The sequence below is a fragment of the Alexandromys fortis genome, unplaced genomic scaffold (assembly GCF_014885135.2).
Source record: "Alexandromys fortis isolate MF-2015 unplaced genomic scaffold, M_Fortis_MF-2015_v1.1 scaffold_8_1_9099942, whole genome shotgun sequence".
In the NCBI taxonomy this organism is placed as follows: Eukaryota; Metazoa; Chordata; class Mammalia; order Rodentia; family Cricetidae; genus Alexandromys; species Alexandromys fortis.
The window spans coordinates 3,898,410-3,926,089 of record NW_026067898.1 but is presented as its reverse complement, the minus strand read 5'-3'; the positions used below and the strand labels follow the sequence as shown (position 1 = coordinate 3,926,089).

The 27,680-nt window shown below is 41.1% G+C and overlaps 1 protein-coding gene across 3 annotated transcripts in view; it reads right to left on the bottom strand.

Annotated features, from left to right (window-relative positions):
• Pde1a (phosphodiesterase 1A) overlaps positions 1-27,680 on the bottom strand; it is a 163,630-nt gene that overhangs the window by 41,341 nt on the left and 94,609 nt on the right. For 2 of the 3 annotated variants that reach the window (XM_050120167.1, XM_050120170.1), the window contains 5 exons: positions 14,670-14,852; positions 10,197-10,263; positions 8,355-8,471; positions 7,234-7,374; positions 782-882 (listed from right to left, as the gene is read on the bottom strand). In XM_050120167.1, the coding sequence (XP_049976124.1) occupies positions 782-882; positions 7,234-7,374; positions 8,355-8,471; positions 10,197-10,263; positions 14,670-14,852 (609 nt within the window). Of the gene's footprint in view, positions 1-781; positions 883-7,233; positions 7,375-8,354; positions 8,472-10,196; positions 10,264-14,669; positions 14,878-27,680 lie in introns of all 3 variants that reach the window. The other variant, XM_050120175.1, reaches the window with a different exon arrangement.

Genomic DNA, 27,680 nt, shown 5'->3' with positions numbered 1-27,680 from the left:
CGCAGGAGAAAAGGCACAAGGAGGTTGCTGTCCACAAGCCGGGGTAGGGGGAACCTAGAAGAAAACAAGCCACTGACACCTTAATCTTCGACTTCCAGCCTCCAGAACTGTAAGAAAGGAATTGTTTGTTGCTTAAACCATCCATTCGGTGTTTATTATAGGAACCTTAGGAGGATATTATAATACATGTCCACTCCAGTACTTTGGTTGAGTAAGTGTCATTATAACCATTATTAAAGCATCTTATTTTTCAATTTTATTGAGCCCTTCACGCTGCCCTGGAATGAGATTTCTTCACTCTCCTGATTTCTTAAGAAACAAACTTGTCTACCTTCTAATCTACAATTACATAAAACATTGCCGGAGACAATCCATTATGTGAGGTGTCTCGGTGGATAAATGTCTGACGTATGAGGCTGCTCAGGCTGAGCCTTGGCAGAGAAAACTCATCTGATAGACACCTATGTATTTTAACCTGTTAAATACTCAGGCAAAACGTGTGAGTTTTCAAAAACAGGAGCAGATTGATTGAAGTTGTCAAGTCTTAAGAATTATTGCTAAAAGTTATTAAACCCATTCTTAGTAAAAATCTGCTTGTTCTAAACATCTCTTAAGAATAAATAAAACACATAAGATAAATGAATAGGCATATATCCATAGTTCATGACAATGGGTTTTATAAAGACAGGTAGGTACTTGGACCATGGCCACCTCCTATGCCCTCTCTTTTTGAGAAAAAATAAATTTGAACTTGTTGAAGTTAAGACTTCATGGCACTTACCGTGTCTGAATGTGGAAGTTGTTTGTTGTTCCTGTGTGCTCGAAATCATGAATGGCAGCTGCAAAAACCATGGCTAAAATTTCCAGTTCCGTGAACCAGTGCTAGTAAAAGAAGGAAACATGCCGTCACGCTCAGCATCCTTATCATCGTTTCTTTTTATGGGAAAGTCTTCAGTGTGCTCAGAGTGCCCAATCACATAAAACAATGCTGTCTTTAATATGTTTTCCATTTTTACTCAATTAGCTATGAATAATCAATGCTTCGGGAAACCAATGATCATTTCGTGCTTCATAAGCTCAAAATCTAAAATTCATAATATGATCGCCCATGCTTCTTAAAAAGGGAGCAATTTTTCCACCATCTGAAAGGTTGACTCCAAAAGGATTTTAAAATAACAACTTTACTAGTTTGGGATTTATGAAATAAACTATAATACAGATTGTATATACAGATATATAATACATATATAATACATGTAATACAGATGTATAATACATAATGTAGAGCTCACCTTCACTAAAATGTATATTTAGATAATCATTTAAAAACCCATGAAAACAAATTTTCATTTAAAATTGGAAGAACTTATTCTTTCCAAGAGCGAAACTGATTTAATTTTTAGATTTAAGGATGTGGAAAAGTTTATAAGAATTTGCCAAATTTTGTATTCATAGCACATATATAACCATTCAGGGAAACTTGATAATAACAAAGAAAAGAATAACTGTTTTCATGTAAAACCCAGGTCCACCTTTTTCATATACGTTATCCTTTCTTTTATCAGCTGTCTGGTACTATGCCTACTGCTATAGCTTATAGAATAATTCAATGTATTTTTCATCACTCACATTCTGTATAGCACACAACAATACATATGACAAATATAAATAAAACAGAATTATATTTACTGCCCCATTGCGCTAGGTATATTTCACATGTTCATTGATCAGACTGGGCAAGTGATTTCACTTGCCACTGAACAAGACTATCAGCAAATGTTCTTTTGGATAGTCCTGCAAGAAAAATAGGACTTGCATTAGGAAAAGGGGTTCTAAAGTGAGATGTTTGCCCTTGGACATCTTTCAAGCCAATGAAACACACAGCTTACCCCACACCGAACATGCACATAAACATGCATCACACACATTGACACACACACATGTATGCTGCATTTGACGGTCTGATAAAATGAGGTTGAGAAGAGGATGAAGGGGTGCACCCATACACTGAGACAATGGGGATGTTCTATCAGGAACTCACCAAGGCCAGCTGGCCTGGGTCTGAAAAATCCTGGGTCAAAACTGGTCTCGCTGAACATAGCGGACAAGGAGGACTACTGAGACCTCAAGAACAATGGCAACGGGTTTTTGATTCTACTGGACCTATTGGTTTCGTGGGAGCCTAGGCAGTTTCGTGGATGCTCACCTTACTAGACCTGGATGGAGGTGGGTGGTCCTTGGACTTCCCACAGGGCAGAGAACCCTGATTGCTTTTTGGGCTGACGAGGGAGGGGGACTTGATTGGGGGAGGGAGAGGGAAAGGGGAGGCGGCAGTGGGGAAGAGACAGAAATCTTTAATAAATAAATAAATAAATTAAAAAAAAAGACTATGAAACCAACTGACGGTCTACTTGGATTACAATGATGAAACTGGATTTCCTATAAAAGTCAGGCAGGCGCCACTGAAGTCAGGGAGTCAGCAACGGTGGGCTCTCAGAGCTCGCTGAGCTGCGTTCCTCTCATAGAAGCGACTGCAGAATGGTGCATGCCAGGTAATAATGCCTGCAACGTTGAAGCTCATTGGTTTTGTGTAAGAGGGAGGTGGTGGGAGCAATGGAAGAGAGCACGTGATAGTTAGTTCTGTGTGAGTCTCTCTTTGTCACCGTGCACGTGAGATGTTTACTGTCTGAGCCACAGATTCCGTTCAAATGGAATTAACAGGTCTTCCTCTGTGGGCTTCCAAAGTTGGGTAAATTCATGGGTTGTTCCTATCAAAGTCTTGTCTAATAGCCAAATACAGAGGAAGCGGCACTTTACTACAGTTAGGACTTTATACTGCAAAGCTTTAAATCTGGAAAATGACAACCGGGATGCTGTGGTGACTGCCTGCAGGCGAGGCCTCTCAGAACCTAAAGGACTTGGTATAACTAGGTGTTTCGTGCATGTAAAAACTCATTTGAGAGCCACTACAAGGAAGAAAATGACCTTATTAATAGCCTGTGTTACAGACTGAGATGGGACTCAGCCTCCAGCGTTCCCTCTGATACCATAGAGCTAGACACAATGAAGTGAGTAGAAATGAAATTAAAACAGCTGTGACCCCAGAGATTCATTGTTTTGTTAAAGAAACATGTTTGTGAGAGAAGAGAAACCTTTCATCTTCAAGTATCTCTTGATTGTATAGTTATAGATTTAACTGGTTGGGGAGAAAAAGCAACACCCAATATCTACTTTGATAATATCAGATATAAGTCTGCGAAGTAAATTTAGAGATGGAATTTAATCATAGACTAGCTCATAATTATTTTAAATTATTATCTTCCTAGCTATAAAAACTAATTTTAAATGTATTTCCTGGTTTTCTCTTAATCTCTGCTTGCCACGAAGAGACGTTTCTCCATGAACTGTATTTAATTATTACTATGCTACGGCCTCACTGAGCATGTTTATAGGAGAAATTAATTTGGGAATGTAGACATTTTCACATTCAATTGAAAAATATCTAATATCTTTTCTGTCTTAGTAAAAGAATTTTGCAGTGACTGCCGGCTCCTTCATGGTTGATTCACTTATGGCTGGTGGTGAATGTCTTTATAGCCAAGGAAACATCTACATGTTATAGCTTCACTTATGGCTGGTAGTGAATGTGTTTATAGCTAAGGAGACATCTACGTTTGTAGATTTCTAAAATAACTCTTGGGGACGTACGGTATCAGATCATATTGTGTTTCTCATCAACAGAACAGAACTGACCAAGGCTCTGCTGGTTCCTGGTAGGCAGAAATCCAAGGCTAAAACGATGAGCCATGATCAATGTAGATTCTACATTTCCTCTAAGCTGCAGACGGCACATGCCCTAGAGGGCTCAGGTCAACATCTTCTCAAGTGGGCAGTGCCCAGGCTATATCAGAAGGAAGTATTGACCGTCCTAAGAGCTCACACATCAGTGACAGACAGCATGGAGTAGCACTGTTGTTAAACGGGCCCTTGAGACAATTCCATTATTTTTATGCTTGTCCTACGGACCTCTCAGTTGATAAATATTTGTATCTTTATGTTAGCAGACAGCAAAGCTCAGTCCTATGGAACTGGATCAGCATGACGGAGGTTAAGCAGAGACAAGAATTAGGATTTAAAAAAAAAAAGATTGAATTTTCTTTTTTTCTATGGAGCACGGTAACTTTCATGATTCAAGACATTTGCCCATGTTCCAAGCTTTCCAAAGCAGAACTGACTATCTTGAGTGGATATCTACACGGGTAAAAGCTAATAGAACTCCAAGGCTGTGCTCATATTTGAATTGCTGTGTATGTATGTACATGTGTGTGATAAAGCATGTGTTCAGGTTGGCAAGTATTTCAGATCAGAAATTGGTTCTTAAGAGTGCTTTAAAGGTATATAATAACTATTTTAGCCTAAAGTGTTGGGATTGGGCACTTTTTGTCTCCATCTTTTCTTAATAAACACAAGTAGTTTGCAATAATTTAACACAGAAAGGTATTTATTACATTATGAAAGCTAATGAGCCTTGTATTAAGAGCTGTCTATTTCAGGTACTGCACAAGGTGCTTTATAATGAAACTGAATGGCTCTTCTTTAACTCTGTTTTAGTGGCAAGGACACCAAAACAGAGATGTAGAATATTAGAAGTGGCAGAAAATGTTTTCAATGCTGGTGGCCGCCTCCTCCCTTTGACACAGTATTGTCAGGGAAGCCATTACCACAGAACATGGATTTCCTGCCATGTTTTCTGTAGACTGTTCAGAGAAAAATGGAGTCATCCCAAAGTGTAGAAGTTGGTGTCTGGGCAGTCTGTGGGATGCAAATTCCAGAGGAAAGATCGCAAGTCACCTGAGATCATCAGAGAGAATGAATGAGACCAGCCACCAAGTGTGAAAATGCTCTGGGCAAAGCCCTAGAATGACCTTGTATTTAAAGGGACAGTTGGAGGGAGCTTGGCATCACTCCATAGAGCTGACTCTTTAGCAAGTGGACTTTCTGTAATTCTCTGTCCCTGTAGCACAGGTTACAAGTTAATCGAGGGACAAAGGAGAGAGGAGGAGGCACAGGAGCTGTGAAAGCATCCGTCTCTGCTTCTGTCCATGCCGTCCAGACCCAGGACTTCCCTCTGATCATAAAACCCAGGAAGCTTCATCACCATCCCTTTCGTGCTTGGCTCCTCAGCACACCTTGCAAGTGACAGATGCATTAGTCACCTGACAGCGCTGGCCTGGAGCTGGAGTGTTCTCTAAATGTCACTCTGATAGGACCATCTCAAAATAGCAGGGAATCAACTCAACGCTAAAAGGAGTGAGTGACCCAGTGTTTTCCATACCAAATCTTAAGGGTGAAAGAAAGACTTAAAGAGGTACAGCTGGTATTTTTGTGATGCATTTTTTTTAAAGACAGAGATGTTCATCTGTATGAAAATTAGCATTCACCTAGCACCACGGAAGAAAGCTTATTAAAACGACTTTCCCAAAACTGTCAAGGTGACAGTGTGCTCTCATTTTGGCAAAATTCTCAGCACATTCACGAATTCATTTCACCTGCAAAAATTTTATTCCATTGTAAAATTCATTCTCTCTTTTGCTTTAATTAAATGAATTTTCTGGATTTTACTTGAGACTAAATTAGGTTTACCAGTAGACTAATTTTGTAGTGGTCCAACTAACTGATATTTTGCTGAAGAAAGGATTGAAATTGGAAGCCAGGTGACATGCCAATGTTGTTAAAAGAAGTTACATTCGCATTTGTGGCTTTCTCTAGAGTGACTCTGACCTACGCTAATGGCTTCATTTTCTTGGTGTCCTGCAAGAAGGCAGGATGTGGGCTCAGATTCCCCAGGCTTCAGGAGAATAGGAAAGGACATGGGATGCACTCAGCACATCTTCCCTGTATGTCTGCAGGTAAAGTCACATGTCAGATTTCAATTTCTCTGCTTGCCCACTAATGTGATAGCGCACGTCTTTTCAGTGTACCCTTTGGACTTGAAATTCTCAGGATAAAAGAGGAGATGCTTATTGCAGTCCTTGTAGCAAACAAAAGAAAATAACAAAATGTGTTTGCACTGTAAAAATATCGTAAGATAATGAAATCCTGCCCGCCACATGGCTGACTTTTTCAATTTGCTTCACAGCGGAGAAGTGAAGGAATTAGAGGGACAGAGGCATTGCGTCTTCACTCCCGCTTCAGAAACCCAACCACTTTCCACTTTGGAGTGTGCTTTAAATGAATTTTTCCTTTCTGTTGTCTTCAGTTAACTTTTTTAAGTCAGGAGAGAGGGGATGTCAGACGTTTGAAAGAAAAGTCAGCTCACCGTTGGAGTCAGGGCAGAGGCATTAGAAATCAAAAGGCAAGAGAAGAACCCTAAATCAATGTGTACCACAGAAGGACACTGCTGCTCAGGAGGCCCTGTGTCTGTACTGACAGACTAAAAGTCAAGTGGAGAACCCTAAGTCTATGAACCCTAAGTCAGTGGACACCACAGAAGGACACTTAGTGCTCAGGAGCCCTTGTATCCATGATGGTAAGGCCATGAATACTAAAGCGAGTAAAAGCATAGCATTCCAGAAAGAACTGAGACAATGCCACCTCACTAAACCAAAAGGTTTTGGTGAAATTTAGGTGCTGCATAGGGACACAACTAGAAAGAAAAACAAAGAACCCCTAAAATACTTCTTTTAGGACAGTTTTTGAAGTGACTGCTTTGTCATAGAGTGGGTATTTCTCCAGTGTTGTGAAAATTGAAAATGGCCTTTAAGATGTCCCCTAAATCCCCAACTGAGCTTCCAGCCACCAGTCATATCAACAATCAATCTCAAGGGTGACATCGTAGACTACAAGACAGGAACCCCCTCAGATGTCTCCAGCCATTGTTGCCAGCAGGCCGCAATCAGTCAGGAGTAATAATCAAGCCAATGTGGGAAAGCAGTTTCAAAATCTATTCTCAAATTTTAAAGAGTACAAACAAATAGAATGCTCTACAGTTCAAATTTTAGAAAACGAATACAGCAAATATATTTTAGTTGACCCTTAAGCATGTTTTCTTCTACAGAATTAAAGTATTTTCTGAAAAATGTATAACTAATGTAAAATCTCAGTGATTATTACATGTATGTTAGTTACGCTACTCTACAAATATCCGTTCATGGCGTTAGAGACAAGAATAATGCAAGAGAACGGAGTTTTGTTTCTATGCCAACCACACTTCATTTATAAAGGCTTTCTTACCATGATACCTGTATGAAGCATGATGTAATGCACAGTTTGAGTGACATCAGCTGCATGAACCAAATTATGATATGGATTTTTGTGCTTGCTGTAACCAACTTCTAAAGCTTCTGCAAAGGCAATTAGGCAAGAAACGGGAATCTGTGGAAAGTAATATTCACGATTATATTTTTGTTTGAATTGTTATGCTACACAAACATGAACACAGGGTTTAGAAATGGAGCAAATTAATGGGTCAAATATGGGCAGTAATTTCAAGTTCAGTGAGAGTTGTCTTAAAAAACCACATCATTGATATATTGGACTGCAATATGAAAGACTTTAACACAAATTAAATAGCTCTGAATTTTCATATCTTCCACAGGCAAGAAAAAAAAACTAGTTCTTAAAAACATGAAACTCCCCAATATAAGCCACAAGGTCTAGTTTTCCTGTCAGGGAAAACTGGTGGCTTCGCAGTTCCTTCTGCCCCTTCTAGTGCTACGAGCCCTGAGCTAGGAAGTTAGGACCTCAGATTGCTCAGATGTGGCAGGAAGAGGAGCAGAGAAAAATGTAGAGCTTAATAAAAATCAATAAAAAAAATTATTGCTTGGACGCTTCTAGGTGAAAACAATGGGAAGATGCATCTTTTCAGTCTAAGGAAAGCTCCCAATAAGTTAGATGTGGTGATGGAATACTGAGATCCCAGAGCCACCATGGTGAATCAATAAGACTGTGTGTTCGAGACTAGCCTGTGCAACATGGCAAATTCAAAGCTACCTTAGGCTGAACAGAAAGACCATGCCTCAAAAATAAAGAAAAGAATTGGCTTGTTGTGTAGTATTAGAGCCCTGGAAACAAAAGATGAAAAAGAATCCTGGAAACCTATTGCACTTCTTCAAGGCATAGTTTCTGTCCTGATAGGATTCTGGAAGAATCCAGGGAGTGTCTGTTGGGATAAACTTTCCGGGTCTCATGGTGCTCGCAGATGTGCAGGGAGTGGTGGTTTCATCAGAGGGTGAGCACAGACCCTCAACCTGTGACTTGCTAAATCAATCTAAAGCCACTGGCTCAGGGTTTTGGGCTGCCGTTCTTATTCAAATAACCAGTCCTCTGAGCGGCTCACAGTTGAAGTTCCTGACCTTGAAGCGGTTGATAAGGTCGTATCTGGTAAACAGTTCATAAATCATAAACTTCAGACTATGCTCGCCGCTCGCTTCATTTAAGGCAAATACGTCAAAAGACCATTTATCAACATCCTGTAGAAAAAGAGTCAATATTTTAGATGACAATAGTGTAATCGCACTGCTTCTCGTGGAAAATTATTTAACAAATTAAGCACTGAATATACAACAGGTAACCCTGCAGTGGAACGTGTCAGACTGCATTCTGCTGGAGTCTGATATGTCAGGGCTGCAGGGGTGAGGCTGACGTGGATAATATAACACCGTGGCTCTTCCTCAATACCAGGGTTATGAAGCTGATGTAATAAACTTGGAAACAGTCTAATGCAGCCTTTGTCTTTGCTCTCTCGGACTTTCTGCAATAAATCATTACCTAGACCTGCTCCATTTTAAGGCAGGAGAGCTGGTGTTTGGGTGATGTCAACTGAGGGATGAAGAGAAAATAGTTCTGGTCTTTGTTGCCATTTAGCCACACACTTTCTTCTTTGCTTGACATTTTAGCATAGAGTCATTAATTTGGCTATTATCTGTCTTCTTTTGGGACTTAAATTCTCGAGGGAAGTAAAGCTTTAGCCTTCCTCGTCTAACCTAGGCTCACTCACTCAGATTCCTTCAGAGACAGTAAGAACAAGAGCTAGATCATTTGACTGAGGAAGGGGTCAGTAATTTTGCTATTTCATACATTTTTGGGGGCACATAGATAGGTTTATAGGGGAACAGGAAACACCATGTAGGTATCCCCTCTGTGGCATTGGGAGCAGTAAGTAGGGCTAACTAGGCCGCCGAGATTACTACACGGTTTTGCTGCAGAAAACCTAAATGAGTACATTATTCTGATCTAATGTAGAACCTGGATGTCAGGAAAGAATGCCTGGTGATGACATGCAATCTCTCTCTCTCTCTCTCTCTCTCTCTCTCTCTCTCTCTCTCTCACACACACACACACACACACACACACACACGCATACATGCGCTTGTGCTAGTAGAGTCAGTATTGGATAGTGTGCAAACAATTTAAAGGAATGGTTAATTTTGTATATGTGGACTCGATGCAGGACCTTTCCCCTTTCTATGAGCATTGCTTTGGGAACCAGCTTCATATGCTGTGAGATGCTGAAACTAAATCAAATCGGACATCTGATGCAGGCTCTGAAAATGTGTCCTGTGAAAGATGATAGTGAAGCCTTCGAATGATACTTTAAAATGCTTTGATGCTTATGTGTGGGGCTCTTCCAGGCTTTCCCATGCATGTGGAGGTCAGAGGACATCTCTGCTTTGTGGAGTTGGTTCTCTCCTTCGATCTTTAAGTGGGTCCCGGGGATTGAACTCAGATCACCAGGCTTTTGGGGAAAACTCCTTTACCCACTGGATCATTTTGCCAGTCTTTTTGAATCATTTAGAATCGTGCGCCAATTAAGTCTTTGTTTACTTGCATGCAACTGTTAAATTTCTCCCAGTTGACTCCAATATGATGCCTAAGCACCCACTGTTATCTCTTTAGGAATTAGAAACCTAAAATTCTTGATAGAAGGAGTTTTAGTATTTACTTTTGAGCTTTACTAAAGCTCAAAAAAAGACAACACATCTTTTATCAAATTCCAAAGCTAACAAGGAGGAGTTGGTTCAGACCTTCAAGGCTTCCTGTTAAGGGTCCCCTTGAGAAAATGGGGGCGGGGCTTGCAGACAAAGGTGATTGACACCTTTCACCTGCCACAGACATTTAGTGCCCATGCAGTCAGACTGCCCTGGGGGAAACGTCTGTGATTGCTTTAGAAAGGAAAGCAAGTGAAATTGCTTCACCTTGAGCGTCAATATGACGGCTGCAGGATATGACAGCCCGACCATGTGGTAGCTCTTCCTGTACATCCTAGGAAAGAGGGGGAAATTGCACCGTTAGCATTCCTTCGCTCAACACCTTCAGCTGTGTTTCTCAAAAACCAAGGAAAGACAACTCTAGATGTCTTTGCCTTGTACCCCCACTGTGTCAAAGGTGATAATAACAGCTGTTGTTTCTCTGGGTGATGGGGCATGGGGCGGGTATGGCTTTATCTACTCATAGGAACTCTGAGAAGTGATCTTGGTTTCGAGGAAAGGGCAGCTATCCCTGAGTTTCATGCAATGACCAGGTCGCCTGTATGTTCCATGTACAATGACACTCTTCACAGGTCACCCCATCTGTGACAGCAGAATATTCCTGTCTGGTGACCATTTGAATACCAACGTCTTTAGATTAGAGGCTGAGTACCCTGAACATGAGATTCATTTATTTATATTTGTTTATTTCTGAATGGTTACTATCAGAGGGAAATAGCACCATCAGAATTTACACAGCTCTTTGTTAAGGATATCATAAAAGGTTATAGTGACAAAAATAAGTCAAGAGAGAAAATATTCTCTCCGGTTCCATAATAATATCAACAGCAGTATATCCTGACTTATTTGTAACTTGTTTGTTTCTGGTAGGGTAGGAAACTGTCTAATAATCAAAATTTAACATTAGGTAGCATCTAGTGAAGAAGGCTCTAACACAGATAAAAGCAACTGGACTTTATCAGGAATGTGAATAATTTGTAACTATTCCCCAATGTACTGGAAAGACATAAACTGTCTCTTACTTTATATATTCAATTGGCACACAAGAAACTGTATTGCTTAGACTATATTGCTGTGATGTCCCCCTTGTAAGGAAAACACTATAATTTGATTAAATGTGATAGAAGTGGTCAATATTAGTTAGTACAGGGAAAGCTGGGTGATGGTGGCATGTGCCTTTAATCCCAGAACTCAGGAGGCAGAGGCAGGTAGATCTCTGAGTTGAAGGCCAACCTGGTATACAAAGGGAGTTCCTGCACAGCAAAGGCCAGACAGACAAACTGTATCTTGAAAAGAAGAAGAAGAAGAAGGAGGAGGAGGAGGAGGAGGAGGAGGAGGAGGAGGAGGAGGAGGAGGAGGAGGAGAGGGAGAGAGAGAGAAGGAGAAGAAAAGGAAGGAAACAGGTGGAAAATATTCTACCATCTTTTAAAAATAAAAATTGCTGAGGGCACATCAAAGTATTTTTGAATCTGTGGTCTATGAATTAAAAATCCAGAAAACACAATTTTAAAAATAATAGTAAAAAAACCAAGTAATTTGTTGTGATTTCTTTTTAAATAATGACTTCATAGAGCTCAGAAATGAATTGAGTTTAACTTCTCAAAAGGGAGCCCCCTCCTGCACCCCGCTTCAGCACAGAAACTCAACTCTTCACTTTTTCCTGTTTCAATTTCAAGTTCTCTTCCAGTCTCGGAGGGATTTTCAGATGGGGCGATCAGTCCAGCAGCAGACTTCTTTACTAAAGCCTTCAGGAGGGTTTCCAAGAAAACAGCTTTTATTAATTACCCCCTGGAGCTAAGTATTATACTCCAGCCCTGTAGAGCAAGGAAGGTACTTAGCACACAATAAGGGTTCAGAGAGTGCTGACTGTTCCTTGTGGATTCTGAGGAAAGTCTTTATCCACCTATCTTTCCTATGACTGTCATGAAGAAAAGAGTGATGGGTTGGGAAGGAGCAATGATCAGGGAAGTGATCAACACAATAAGGACCCTTAAAGCATTAAATACTATGGGATCAGTGTGATTTCCTGGCACAGGAGGGAAGGGGGCTGGGAAGGATAGAGAACCCATGCCTTGAATCCTTGGTTAGCTGCTTGGTAGCTATGTGGCATTTGGAACAGTCTTTAATAGTTCATTTTTAAAAGGAGAATCCCAAGCTTTCTGTGAAGACTAAAGAAATAAATGCTGGGTACAATCTAGTACCGAGGTTCTTTGACTTGGAAATTGGCTTTGAATGTGAGCATAATTTACAATATGGAATGAAAAGAGGCAAGGATGATTGACCTCTAAAAGCAATTTTTAAAAATTTCCAAAAATTTTTTTTAAAGTTCTGTATCATGTTAGCCTTCCTGTCCTATCATCAGGGACATATCATCTAATATATCATCTAATATATCATCTAATATATCATCAATATAAAATTTAAAATTTTATATTAGAGCAAATCAGACAGAAAAGCAACACAAGTGCTCCAGAAATCCGAGGGGTTGCAGCCATCTTCATCAACGGCCTTCCGTCTCATTAAACAAGTCGTGTGCCGTGCATGCAGGAAAAAGACTAAGGAGTTTCCCGGAATCCAACAGGTGCTGAAGTCCAGGGGAAACTCTAAGCGATTACTTTAGAAGGCTTCTCTAAAACTATGAGATATAATTCTAAACCTTTAAAGAAACCAAAACACTACTGCTATTCTCATCGCTGTCCAAGGTAACATGTGGACAATTGCCAGCACCTGCTGAGTCTTGGGAGAGCAACTTCACAGGAGAAACAAGGGGACTTCTATTTCCATATTGAAAATAGTAACTTTTGAAAAATTCAAGATAAACGATATCAATAATGGGGTGTTGATATTGATAGATCAAGATTTTCCTTCTACGTTCTTCAAGCATGCTAATTTACAATAGTCAAACTTTTATTTTAGTTACCTTATGCGTGCTTTGAAATTTCTGTTTAGAAAGGAAGCTTGATTTGTATGGTATTTCATAAGAAAAAAGATAGAAACTTACCAGGTCAATGCTTGAATCCGAATGCATAGCCTTGTCTCAATGCATGCACATTCGGTTGGCTCTCATCCATACTTTGCTTTGCCTTTCCACTTGCAAAATTTTTAACAAGGAAGAGAACTTATATTCCCACAGCAAGCCAAGCATGGGGCTTCACCTGAGACTCTGCAACACTGCTTAGATGTTTTTAATTTGATGCCATGGGATATCAATAACCCTCATATGAAAGGACACTCTCCTCAGCCCAGCATCCTGGCTTCAGACTTCTGTCACTAACTAGAATTTCTTTAGTTTTCTTTTAAGTTTTTAGTTGTTGGTGTTTTTTTTTAAGCCAATCAGATGGGGCTGAGAAGCTAGTGAGGGAATTTGGATAATAACTCACTAGATGAGCTTTTAGGGTGTATCTTCCTGAAATAAGCTTTGGAAAGTGTTGTCATCATGGTCCCAACACATCTTTAAACTGAATTTGCAATAGGATTCTTTTATGCTTTCCCACTTACATTTTGAAAATCAAGTATCTTTTCCATCTTTTTTTTTTTTTTTTTTGGCTGGAAACGAGGCTTCAAAATATTGAAAGATAAAAACAGTGACCAGAATTCACCTTAATGTAAAGGGTGCTGAAGCTGAGCTTGGTGACATAAGCCTGTAGTCCTAGCTCTTCAGAAACTTGAGCCAGGAGAGTTGAAAATTCAAGGCCAGCCTGACCTAAACAGACACTGTCTCAAAAACAGTGCCCTGCGAATCTCTGTGAGTTAGGGGCTAGCCTGTTCTACAAGAGCTAGTTCCAGGATAGGCTCCAAAACGACAGAAAAATCTTGTCTCAGAAAAACAAAACAAAACAGAACAACAACAACAAAAAACCCAAAAAACAAACAAACAAACAACAAAAAACAATGCCCTGATGTGTAATAATTGCCCATCCTTCAATTTGGTGAGTTTCAAAAACATTTAAATTGCCACTTTACATATAATTAAACACATTACTTATTAACATGAGAAATTCCTGATAAATGCTTCTCAGTTTTGCCAGATGTGGTTATACTCAGTCATTCTGAAACATCTCATTTCAAAGAAAGAAAAGTTAGTCTTTTCTCTTAATGATTAAAAAACATTTGAAACTTGGCCCTATGAATACGTGCAAATGCTGGAAACTCTGGTGACCTCTGTGATATGGGGACCTTCTTTCCGTGACACTAACGCCTGAGTCCTCCAAAGTGGAAGTGAGAGAGATGTCATCTCACTATGGAAACAGGAAGAGGGAAGTCTTTTCAATTTAGGACAAAAAAAAAAAAAAAAAAGACTCATTTGACTTTGAAATAAAGATTACTGCCCATTATAGGATTCATTTTATGGGTTATTGTAATTTGTTCGTATGAAATTGAATGATAAGCTGTGAACATATTAGGATTGTTTGTAAACGGTTATCTACAAAGATGTCTTTCCAGTGGGGTATGATATCAGTCTCCCTGTCAGCCTACTAGAAAAAAGAAAAGACATCTAGACAAGGTGCTTTTGTTGTGGCCGTATCGGTCACAAGTGCAAACTGTCCTGTCCAGTTAGACTTGGGACGGTAAGTGTCCTCCGGGGACGGTGTAGGAGGAGCCCTCAGGATTTCTATTTACCAAACACGCTTGCTGCCCCTTTGGATTCTCTTTCCTTGGGACGCAAACCACGCGGCTTACCTTTCCACAAAAATACCAGCCTGAACAGCGTGGACGATGCTTCGAAACTTGGGTTTTTCCTCGGGTTTCTTCTTCATCATCCCCATTTTCCGCGTAAAGGTAGAAGCCAACCAGTCCCGGACTTCCGATGGGACTGAGTCGGTCTGAATGTCGCTGAGCTCATCCTCGGGGTCAAGAAGTCTTCTACAAACACACGTAGAGGTAAACGCTGGGAAAGGGGAGCAAAGACTAACAAGGAAACATGCATCGCAATGTTTTCGCTCTTTCTCTGTTTCTTAACGTGAACTGTTTAAAAGAACGGAGTTAACATTTGGGAAGCTGCCGGGTTTTCAAGTTGGTCCCTTGCTGGAGGCAGGAAACGGTACATGATCGCATCTGCGGCTCCCCAAATACTGAAGGACAGTATTAGCAGGGGTCTGTCAGTCTCATTAATATGCCATTCTAATGGTGATTAAAACAGAGAAAGACAGGAAAGAAAATTCATAAGTGTGCGTTACTGAGAGAAAGCAGAATGGGAAGAAAGGTTGGGGCTATCACAACTCACTTAATTTTTCTGCATAGTTCAGTCAGCAAGTGCTATTTGAATTTTTCGATAGTTCCAAACGTCATGCATTCATGCTTTTTCACTGAATAAGATCTTCTAAATTAATGAAATAATTCTAAAAAAGCTGAGCGATGGTGGCACATGCCTTTAATCCCAGCACTCGGGAGGCAGAGGAAGACAGATCTCTGAGTTCAAAGCCAGCCTGGTCTACAAGAGCTAGTTCCAGGACAGCCAGGGCTGTTAAGCAGAGAAATCCTGTCTCAGGAAAGAAAAAAAAGAATTCTAAAATAATCTTTCTAACACTATATTTACAGATTAAGAACTCTAAGGGAAGAAACAAGGTCAGGGAGACGGCTCAGCGGGTAAAGGACTTGCCATGAAAGACTGAAGACCCAAGTGCAATCCCAGAACCCATGCAGAGAGAAAACAGACTCTTGAAGACTGTCTCGAGACTGACCTTCGTGTGTATACTGTAGCATCCATGCACGCGCACACACACACATACACACATCATATACACTCATCTGAGCAATAATAAATCAAATTTTAAAATAAAGAAAAATAGTTGGAGTTCTCTCTTAGTATCTCCGTGGGAATTAAGGACGCTCTCTTTCCCCTAGGATGCCCAGATCCTCATATGCTCATGCCCCATCCATAAAAAATCAGCCACTTTGCATACAACCTATGTGCTCTCTCATGATTACCTTGAATAAGTTCTCCATTTCATATAATACCGATACAATGTACATGCCCCCCCCACACACACAAACACACGCATGTGTTATTTAGGGAAGAATAAAAAAAAAAAAAGATTGCACACTTTCAGTCCAGACGCAATTTCTTCTTCTGAGTACTTTCAGTCCGAGTTGTTTAACCCACAGCTATGGTGTGCAAGGCCGCCAAGAGCTATGTTGAAAGCTCATTCCAGGAGTCTAGCCTCTAAGTGGGTGGATCACTGTCAGTAAAGACCCAATTTTAACATAAGGGTGAAAATTTCACAGGTTTGGAACTTGTGATCGGGAACCAAGTGTCGCAGTACTTCAGACACTAAGGCTCCTCCTGATGGCAAGGCTGAGGCCCACCTGGACCAGCTTGAGATGAAATCTTGTCTCTACAAAGTCAAAACAACATAGAGGACTGTGGGCCCAGGACGTCAACACAGTGTTAAGGAGAAGTGCAAACTGAGTTCTGGGAAGTGGCATGGACCGGTTGATACGAAGCCGTGGCTGCCACAGAGGAGGGAGCTGAGGCAGCATTCTGACTGAAAGCCTGCCAGGGTCTGTAACTGAGAGTTACTAACAACTCGAACTGGAAATAATAAATGCAAGTTTTCCCACTAGATAGAAAGCGAGATACACAGACCAGTCTGTTTCGTTCGTCCACAGAACTCAAAGTAGCTTCGTTTTCTTGACAGGGCAGCAGATCAATAACCAGATATCCTTGGCATAGTTTATCTCTGACCTTACGCTCTAAATCAGCACGATCCTTTAAATGGTCCCCCTCTGTGTGTTGCTCCCTTCTGCACACATACACAATACTTATTTTTCATGATGTTCATAAATACAAATGCATTTATGAAACAGTAAAAATAAACACTAAAGTGCTGGAGTTACAAAACTACTTGTACAGATAAGACAAAAGACATTCAGTCGAATATTCATGCTGATCAATACTCACATGGTAATTTTTTTAACCTTATTTTGCTTCTTGTGCTTGAAGGAGTTTGATTTAGTACTAGACCACTGATACTGTAATTCAAAGTAAAATTTTTTTACAGCTCTTTTGCCCATTTCAAGGCAGATTCCTTAGCCCATCTTAGCATGGTATTTTGATACATGCCTTGAAATTTTCATTACTTAAAAACTATGCCATTTCTATTATCTCTTATGCAGTGATCAGCTAAGGTTACAGAGCAGGGCAGCTGGGACAGGGACCATTGTGGTGTCATCGCATGATGTCACCGTTCTTCACATTCTTGCCTCCCAGTTCTTACCAGAGGGCTGGGACAGAATGCCAGCCGGATGGTAACCATTGCCCAGTTTTTCCACCACACACTTGTACTGGGGACTTGAAGGCTGCATATTCTAAACTCACAAACTTCCCAAGACAGAAGGCTAAAGAAGACAAACGTAATAAGCGTGACTGGGGTGTGTTACTCAGAATTCTGGCGATTTGTAGTTATGATGCATGTAAATTTTCTTTGTGAAAGAGCTTGTGATTTCAGGGGAAATAATGATCTTTATTTGTTATAGAATAAAGGAATAAAGGAAAGGAGCGTCAAAAGAGAAAAGCAGGGAATCCACCATTGTCTACCAAAAAGGCACATCTTGAAACAGCAACAGATACTTCTCCAGGGATCCAGTTGGTAAGACAGTGGGGATAGGATGCCTAGCCCTGTGTTTAAGTGATGAGTTAGATGTTTCTACAAAGGTCTGCTTTTTTAATGTGAAGAGGGAGCAAAGTAAATTACCCTTCAAAATATGCACAGGCCTCATCAAATCAGTTGAAGGCCTTAAAGAAAAAGATGAGTTATCTTAAGGAGAAAACTCTGAGTTGGAATAACACCTAGATTCAAGACTACAACATTCATTTTCTATAAATTTCAGCTTGCTAGGCAGCCTTGCTGATCGTCAGTTAGCTCTTAAAACTCACTTCTCTGCCTCTCTACTGTATGAACAGTGTGGACTAACTACCTGTGTAAATTAGTCAGATACAGGTAAGGGCTTGCCCCTATATTGATTTCTGAGAGCATATTGTTTCTTTATCTGCTTTTAATATATAAATAAAATCCTATCTAAATTAGGCATTTAAACACCATATTCTTGAGACATATCAACACTATTGTTAGCCTATAAAATGATGAAAAATTGAAAACTTCTGGGAATGATGTTGCAAACTTTTAATCCCAGCACTCAGGAGGCAAAGGCAGGTGGTTGTAAGTGAGTTCAAGGCCAGCCTGCTCTACAGAGTGAGTTTCAGGTGAAGCAGGGCTGTATAGGAAGATCTTGTCTCGAAAGAACATTTTTTTTTTTTGAAAATGCAGCGTGGTCCTTCTTTGTATGAGATATAAGTATGACAGGAAACACTGCTTTGGATAGAGTCATCAGGAGTTGTGTCATTTAAGACCCAAAGAAAGAAAAAGAATTAAAGGTTGGAAAAGTCTAAGAAAAAGTCATTCTACAGAGATGGAAGAACAAATGCAAGTCCCCTGGGAGAGGCAGGATAAGAGAAATGTTTGAGAACAGAGAGAAGGCCAAAGGTGGCTAATGGGTACTAGAAGAAGAGGGTGGAATTTCCAGGAAGAGCTAACAAATACCTTCCTGTCTCTGCCCTAAGTCCTTCAACCCTGCCAACACTACGCCCCTTTTCTTCTTTATCCTACCAGTCCGTTCCTTCCCATCTTTATCTTTGTAGTCATAGAACATTCAAGAATGCTGGGGTAGAGGGAAGCACTAAGATGAAGATTATAGCAGAGTAAAACAGGAGGGCCTTGCATGCTGGGGTCAGGGGCTGTAAACACGCAGGAATACAACTAACGGCATCTGCTTCTCACTCCCAGCTTTCTTCAACCCGTGTCTTCTCTCTTCTTGCAGTCTCCCTGGTGTTCACTTCCTCTTAGCACCACTCAGGGTAATCTGATGTTTATCTGATCAATCATAATATAATATGGACTAACATCATTGGACTTTTGTGGACAGAGAGTTATCATAAACACTTTTCAGATGTGGAAATATCTGAATATTTGCAGAAGGTTATGTCACCAAAAACACAATACCTTGCACTTTGTTTACCTTTCATTCTCTTCACTTCTAACATAAACTTGTACAAAGAGAGGTTGTTAAAATAGGTTGCTAAAATTTTTATAATTTAGTTTGGTCCAAATATCAAGGGTTTGATTATCCTTTATCTTACAGTCAGAAGGCAATGTGAACATAAATATTTGCCCTGTGAGAGTTGTTAAGAAGTGAGTCTTCCTGTTTTAGAAGCAGGCAGTGTGAAAATATAACTATTGATGTATTTTCCTTAAGAATCCATAAAGTGTGCTATACAGGGAAGAAATGATAGAGCACATATATGTAACATGCTACCACTGTTGACCTCTAAAAAATGTTTCGCTCTTTGACACGATGGTTTTAATCCCAATGAGAGTCAGCAAAGATTAAAGAGAGGTTCTCAGACAAGGGTACCAGAGAATGAGAAAAACTGACCTTGCATCTGATCAGTGATCAAGTGAGTCTTTGGAGCTATTTATAGGCCAAAATTTCTCTCCAAATAAGATGACACATCTCCCAGAGGACTTATAATTTGGACTAGAAAGTTTGCGGGAAAAGGGAAATAAAGGAGAAGGCAGCCTCGGAAGGAGAGGTCATGGGATTTTGACTCTTAAAATTGTGTGTCAGTGAAAACATTTCTGTCTGCAGTGGGCTCTTGGAAAACAGGCACACCCAGGGAGACACAGCCCTTTCCAGGAAGTTGGTGGCCAGGGTTAAACTTAAATATTACGATTCAAAAGCTGGGTGAGATGGGGGGGGGTGCTATTTGTATGATAAAACGTTTAGTTCAAGAAGTAATTAACTCGTCCATTTTACCCCTAACGTCTGATGAGCCCAGAGCAGGAACACAGTTCTCTACAGAAGACAGAATCACTATTTTGATGTTATTTCTCTGGTGAACAAACTATGTGCCCTGTGCTTCAATTTTACAATATCTAAAAGGCTTATTGTAGGTTAACATGTGAAGTGTCAACTCTTTGTATGATAAGACTGGACCAGCCTGACTGTGGCTGCCTTCTCCTCCCTCCCTACCCCGTCCTGCTCAGGCCCTCAGTTTCTAGTCAGATGCTCAGCACCCCACCCCCGTGTAGTTTCTATCCACCTGCTGGCCCTCAAAAGCAGCTGATTCTTGGCTCCTCTTAGGGAGGAAGGGCAGGTTCCGATAATGAGTTCATCAAACGCAGTAGCCTGTCTTTAAGAGAAAGGATATCCGAGGGGAAACAATGGCCTGGAGATCCGTGCGTGGGGGATTTAGAGAAATGAGACCCCAAAATACTTCAGAGTAACATGCTGAACATGACAGCAGAGTCCAGTGCCCTAGCACCTGTGAAGGCAGAGGAAACTGATCCCCAAAATGCTTTAGTTTGAAGAAATGCCACCTTTATGGAGGGAGAGACATAGATGACCCTTGACACCAGGAAGTAGAAGTCATTGCTCAGGGAGACAGAACTGAGGCTGATGCTGAATTCACCTCTTCCATGTGGTACCCTGTTTTGGGGGTAGGATAAGAGAAGCCCACCTGTCTGTTGTAGACAACATCTTTTGTAGTCAGTGTTTCCCTCACAGAGGAACCCATTAATGTTGCTTTTTTTTAATTAACATGACTGTGCTCTGAGTTGACTAACATCTTCTCTCAATTGCCTATCCACCAAAGAAACCCTGAACACGAAAACAGTCTTTCACTCAGATTTCAGAACCAGCTGATCACAAAGATTCCAGTCAACTCTATTGCTTATGTTTTGAACCAGGAAAAAAAAAAGGCAAAATTTAACTCATTCAACACTCAAAAAACTACCTTGGTGAAGATTTTCACCTTTGTCTACTTTGGTGACTAACGAAAGGGCACAGAACCCGAAGAGATCTGCTCAGTCAGTGGCTGTGACAAATTCTGAGATCCAGAGTGTCTGAGTTTGGCATCTGAGCTTTTATCTGTTGAGATCGTCTTCATTTTGAATGTATGATTTTCTTACAAAGTGCACAGACTAGAGAGTGCCTTCCCATTAAGTAATAGTACCAGCAGCCATTATTCTCCAGCTGATCCATACTTTGATATTTATAGATAGAAATAATCTAAAAAATTCTTGGTTGGAAGAGAAAACTGGCGGTAGGGAGAAAAGATGAATTTGAAGACATGAACGGGAGGTAGAATTGGTCAAAACTCATTTTATACCCGTGTAAAAGTATCAAATATCTAAATGTCAAACTCATTTTATACCCGTGTAAAAGTATCAAATATCTAAGTGTCAAACTCATTTTATACCCGTGTAAAAGTATCAAATATCTAAAAAGGAAAAAAAACATATAGGAGTTTAGCTTATTGGTAAAATATTGGTAGAAGAAAGCTTATATATTTATTTACAAAGCATTCTCTTCCAGAGAAATATCAGATGGCAGAAATCTATGATACTTTGGGAGGTTATGTATTCATTGCTAGGAGGGAATCAGGTGTATTTGAAATTCCATTTCTGTCATCACTAACCTAACTCCTCAGTTCTAAACACAATGAAATGAATCTTCCAGGCTACTATCAAAGCATGTTCATGTATGTATGCATGTATGTATTCCCTATACTGTTCCAGAAAGGACAAAAATCTCACACATTCTCAAGTTTTGTGGTTGTTTAAAGCAGACCCAATCCCCATTTTCTATAAACTGTGAGAATATGACCATTGTGTATGAGAAAGCACAGGATTGACCATTTGGGTGGAGAAGGCAAGTCATGCTGTTATTAGCTTAAGAGACAGATTCCCAAGAGGCAGATCTTGGCTATTAGAAGGTTGGCTAAGGATAGTGTGGAAGTCAGAGGTGGCCTTCCCGAAATTAAGGCTTAAGAAGGATTTGGCAGCTCCTTTGTATTCACCCAGGGAAGTGGATGTCCATACTTAGGGAGGTCCTGCCCTCTGGGACAGGCAGGAAGGGCCCCAGGCATGTCCCAGTAAGGCTCTCAGATGGAATCAAGTTTCTTGAAGATCGGGGATAAATATTTTATTTTTGGAGTGTGTTGGGGACAAAAGTGGGAGAGGATCAAATGAGCAGAATACCGCCCCAGGCCTCTCCAGGGACTCGGCTTCCCATTAGGAAATTAGGCTATGAAAAGGCAGTGGAGGAAGGTCTCAAAAATAATTTTTACGTATTTTAAAAATTTACCTAGTAGAATAGGAAAAACAGCAGATGCAGAACAGACAGTAACAGGTTGAGGTGAGGAGGGGAAATAGGAAGGCAGAGTTACTGCTTAGTTGGCTCCCCCATTTCCTTCTCTCCAATTCTTCCCCTACCCCTTCACTTCCTTTCTTTCCTGCCTTCATGCATTAAATCCATCGAACCCACAGAGAGCTGCCCATATGCGCATGGCAGAACCATCTACTGGAGCGTGGGTAGCCTCTCGGCGACCACATACCTGAAGAAAACTGATTCTGCATGACTCAGCAGCCATCAGTTGTTGACTGCCTTTTAGCTACGATGAGGATTTCTTTATCCATGTGGGATGTAGGCTGGCCAGGCCTTGTGTATGCATTCAGCACCAACGTGAGTTGATGGAGGCATAGGTCCTCCCATGCCCAACAATACTATTTGGCTGTAAAAATCCACCACCTCTGGCTCCTACAATCTTTGTACTTTTTTTATGAAATGAGTCCTGAGTTTCGGAGTGAGGGGGTATGACTTAAATGTCCCAGTGAGATCTGAGCACTCCACAGTTCATCGTTCTCTGTTGAGCACTTATGGTCTCTGTATCCATCACCATGTACTGCAAAAAGAAGGTCCTCTGAGGAGGACTGACTGCAAGACAAGAACTTAGGAAATGGTTTGAGACTGTATCCATTCAGCAGAATAATAGTGACGGGTTCTCCCTGGAGTACATGACTTAGCCAGTCATGGGTTCTGGTCCAAAAACAGTCGCATGGGTGAGCTCTGTCTCGAGGAGGGGTCTTATGTCCAACTAGAAAGTTTTTCATTATTTCTATAATATTCATGTCAGTCCTGTGTGAGTTTTAATCGTGCCAGGCTAGTGGTCATTGTCGCTTACAGGATTCACGGTTTGCTAAATAAAAGGATCTAACTTAGAAAGCAGATGTTATTGCTTAGAATCATGGTAAGGATATGGTGAGATCCTGGTGGGATGACAGATTAGGAGCATAGGTTAAGAATGGAGCTGACTTATGTGTCCAGAAGGATGCTATCAATGACAAATGACACCAAACTTGAGGTACAGTAGCTTAAATACAGAGAAAACACATCTATTTCACTAACATTAAAACTAAAGGTAGGTGAGGGATTGTTAAAATCAGCAGGTCAGGGCTGGGGTTATGACTGAACTGTTGAGAGCGCTGGCTGCTCTTCCAGAAGATCTGACGTTGATTCCCAGCACCCACATGATGTGGGAGTGATTTCTTATTAATAAAGAAACTGCCTAAGCCCCTTGATAGGCCAACCCTTAGGTGGGTGGAGTAAACAGAACAGAATGCTGAGAAAAAGAAGCTGAGTCAAGGAGTCGCCATGATTCTCCCGCTCCAGACAGACTCAGGTTAAGATCCTCCCTGGTAAGCCAGCTCGTGGGCTACACAGAATATTAGAAATGGGTTAGAACAATATGTAAGAGCTAGCCAATAAGAAGCTGGAACTAGCCGGGCCAGGCAGTGTTTAATAGAATACAGTTTCCGTGTAATTATTTCGGGCATAAGCTAGCCATGCGGGCGGCCGGGTGCCGGGGACGCAGCCCCGCCGCTCCTATTAATGCAACACCCACAGCCATCTGTAGCACCAGCTCCAGGACTCTGATGCCTTCTTTTGGCCGCCATGGGCACCACACATGCAAGTCATACACGGGTATACATGCTGACCAAACACTCATACACGAAACCCAATAAAAATAATAAAAAGAGGCAGTCAACTTGAGAGTGGAAAAGGACATCAGCAGGGCCAGGGAAGGAAGAGGAGGAGACAGGGAAGCCATGCACTTCTACCCGATACATAAAAAAGAACGTTTGAAAGTGAGAAGGTTTGCAGTGTCAGCGAAGACTCAGATTCCCTTCGTCTTTTTAGAACCAATTCTTATGTTAAGGGCAGCTTTATTCTGTGACAAGATAGCTCTTCTGTGGATGCTCATGCTAGAGAAGCGTCACTACACAGGGCTTGTCAGACAAGGATGAGGGTCTGAGTTCCAATCCCACATAAAAGCCAGGCAGGGTAGTGTGCTCCTGTAATCCCACCCTGGGAATAAAAAGACAGGAGGGTCTCTGGAGCTTTCCAGTCATACAATCTAGTCAAATCAGTGAGAGAGTGATTGAGGAAGATAGTCAAACTGGCCTCTAATTTACACACACACACACACACACACACACACACACACACACACACTTTAAAAAAAAACACTAAAATGAATCATACTCCTCATACTTTTGTCAGCCATCCGATCAATCTTTATATAATTCCCTTTGGGCAGGAGGATGTCACATATTAATCTCTAAAGACAGCAGCTAGGAAACTGGGAACTGGGAACTGGCCATTGGCTTCAGTCAATGAGGATTCAGCCTCTGTAACCCCTGGGCTGATTGGTCCCTGAAAAAGGATATGGGATATAATATAGGAACAAACTTTGGAGTATAGTCTATTTAAATATGAATAGAATTAAGCCGATTGCTTTATATTTTAAATTTATTAGCTTCTCCTAAAAGCGAATAGGGTCGCTCACATGACTGAGGATTTCATACCATAGCATGCAGCGATATCTGCAAACTGCATGATCAGTTGTCTGATATAGAACTGTCAAATGATCACCACGTGTGTCATTACAAAAGTATGGGTTTAAAGAAACATATTTTTCAAGTCTAAAAATTTATTTTAAATGTCATAATTGTGAAATCTTATTTAATATGTGGAGATTTTGTCAGTTGTTTCTAAGAACAACCAGTGTTTTGTTGTTGTTGTTGTTGTTGTTGTTGTTTTGTGAGTTTTTTTTTCCCTTCACATTAGTGGAACTGTTTCTAAGGATTTATAGAAAGTAACAAACCACCCAGATGGTGAGTAAATATAAAAATCAAACAAAATTACTGTGACTTTTCCCTGCATGGTTTTCACACCCATGTGCGAAGTGAGTCCAGCCTACAAACACAGCGCTCCACATGGCCACCCCTCTTCTAGCTTATACTGCAAAACAGAGTTCATGAACACCTTGTCGCTTGCTTTTGAAGTTTCCTGCTCTCCCGCATACACAGCTCACCTGAACACATTTTCTCAGGGTTCCCTGCTAGTGAAACTAACCAAAGCAAAAGTTGCCTCTCCAAGTTCTTCCTCCCTAAGCAAACAACCGATTTCTTGCCCCTTCCTGCTGTCCAGGGTTGGGGTTGGCTAGTCAGGAGCAGGTCTCTGTAAGGACAGGTGGGGACGAATGGTCACAGAATTCCACAGCAGAAAGGAACTGAGAACTCATCTTCTGTGTGAGAAAAGCAATGGTTGAGGATGAAGGGAAAAAAAAAAAAACAACTTTCCCTAATCACTAGGAGGAGAGAAACCAGGAAAATAGAATAACAGCTGAACTTCCAGCCAAGGGCTTTTCTCAAGATCCTACCTCCACCCTCATCCAGGTCTTCTCTGCTAGTAGAATGAACAGAAGCATTTTTGTGTTTATTGCACAGCTAACAAGATGTAGTTAGTGGATTTTAAGAATACGTCCTTTCCATTTTTAATATCTTGACAAGTGACTTAAATAGCATCGACCTCATACCTTCTCCTGGGACCTATGACACACGAGCCTATGCCTCCAGTTCCCCTAGACACTTGGCTGTTTGATGATAAACTTGTTGCCCCACTCAAAGCAACCATGCATAAGAACGTCCTCGTGAGATTCTGTGGCAAAGAAAATCTTTTTCTTCCTTCTAGGTTTGGCAGTTTGAAAAGAGTTAGGAACTTGGAAATACTGGTAAAGTCTTGCCACAATTCACGGCATCAGAACAAGCAGAACAGAGAGGCTGATCTGCTGACATCATCTGTACCCTGAGTCAACCAATTTTATAGGCAGCCCTGGCAGTCAGTGCTTTGGGTAATGGGAGCTAGTAAATCAACCGTTTTGTTTAAGTGGGCTTGGCTGACACATCCTCAAAGACGTTCATACCTCAATTCCCCACTTTCCTTCCCTTTCTCTGCTCCAAATGTGACAGGAACACACAGAGTCAACATCAAAGTGATGATCACAGAGTTTTTTTTCTCCCCATCACCACGGTCCGACGACTGTGTGATTCACCGTCCACAGTTTGACCATGATTACTGTAAACCCTTACCCACCCTAGGTGAGCAGTTGAGTCCAGTTGTAACTGGGCTTTCCAGTTCAACAGCAAGGCTCACAGGCATTCACTGAAGGACTCCTGGCTATGCAGTTAGCTCCAGCTAGCTTCTGCAAGGATGTGGTGCCATTAATAGTTTGTTCTCTTTCTACTGCTTTATCCACACTAGCAAACTCTGGAAACACAAACTTAGTCATTTCTTCAAAAGCCTCTCCCTGTGAACTCTGCACGGGTGTCATAAGGTAGCTGGCTGCTTATTCCGTTTGTTGAAACTGTGCTTCAGAGGCATTATAAATTTCCAAACTCATTCAGTTCTCCCGGAGACATTGGATTTCCCAGTGCAGGACCCCAGGCCATGTTACCCCTCCAGTCCCCATTCCTCTGCTATGTGGCCTGTGTCTGTGTCCTACTCCTAGTCTTTCTGTAGGTTTTTCTCTCTGATTTTCTTAGCTCTTTAAAAATCTCCACCCACCTTTCCACTCCTTCCACACTTCTCTCAAGTGTCCATCCTCACCCTTGACTGCGATCACTAATGTAATACTGGAACCAAGAGTTTAAAAAACCTCAGGGGTTGGAAGGGAGATAACCTGACATTTAAAAAGTTTTTAAAACAAATTGTATCTTTTACAGATGCTTAATTTTAACTTCTGTGTGACTGTTGCTTTGTTTTATTGAAAAATCTCTTGAAGAGGGCTTTTAGTTGCATTGAAGAAAAGATTCTACTCTGCCATACAGAAGACTGAACAATGGGACAGGGCAAGACAGCTTCTTAGAATAGTCATGAGCAAGGCTGTCTTTGTAAATGCTGATATAGCAATGCGGATTCTTTACCCTATCGTTTTTGTATACATGGATTTTGATTGTATTATTCTGGCCAAGATGTTAATACTTGAATGTTGAAAGTCCAACTCAACATCAATCTTCTTAGGCCCCCTTATGGTGACTTTGGGCTTGAGATTCTCAATTCCAGGTAGGAAAAGATGTTGACAAGTTGCCGTATGGCATGGTGAACTGGTTCCAGTCAGGCAGACACACAGACTGAGAGGATGAGGCTACACCAGGCCCTCTGCGAAAGGCCTTGAGCTCTGAGTTCTGAAAGCACCTGCTAGGAAGATCTTCCAGCACGTCCCGCTAATCTGAGCTTCGTGAAGAACTGGAGGCAGGAGTCAGCTCATGCTTAGAAGCCTGCCTATATTTAGTTGGGCCTGAGAGGAAAAATAGTGGCCTCTCTAGGAATAAACAGGTGGAAGTCAGCACCAGCTACAGAGCAAAGTGAGAGGACATATTGATGGAAAAATTAGATATTCAGTGGACATTCTCCAAATCCTTAAGATGGGGAAGACATCCAAATAGTAAATGAATTCCAGCTATTAATGACTAAGACAACCAGAATCTCTGGGTTAGAGCTCCCCAGTTC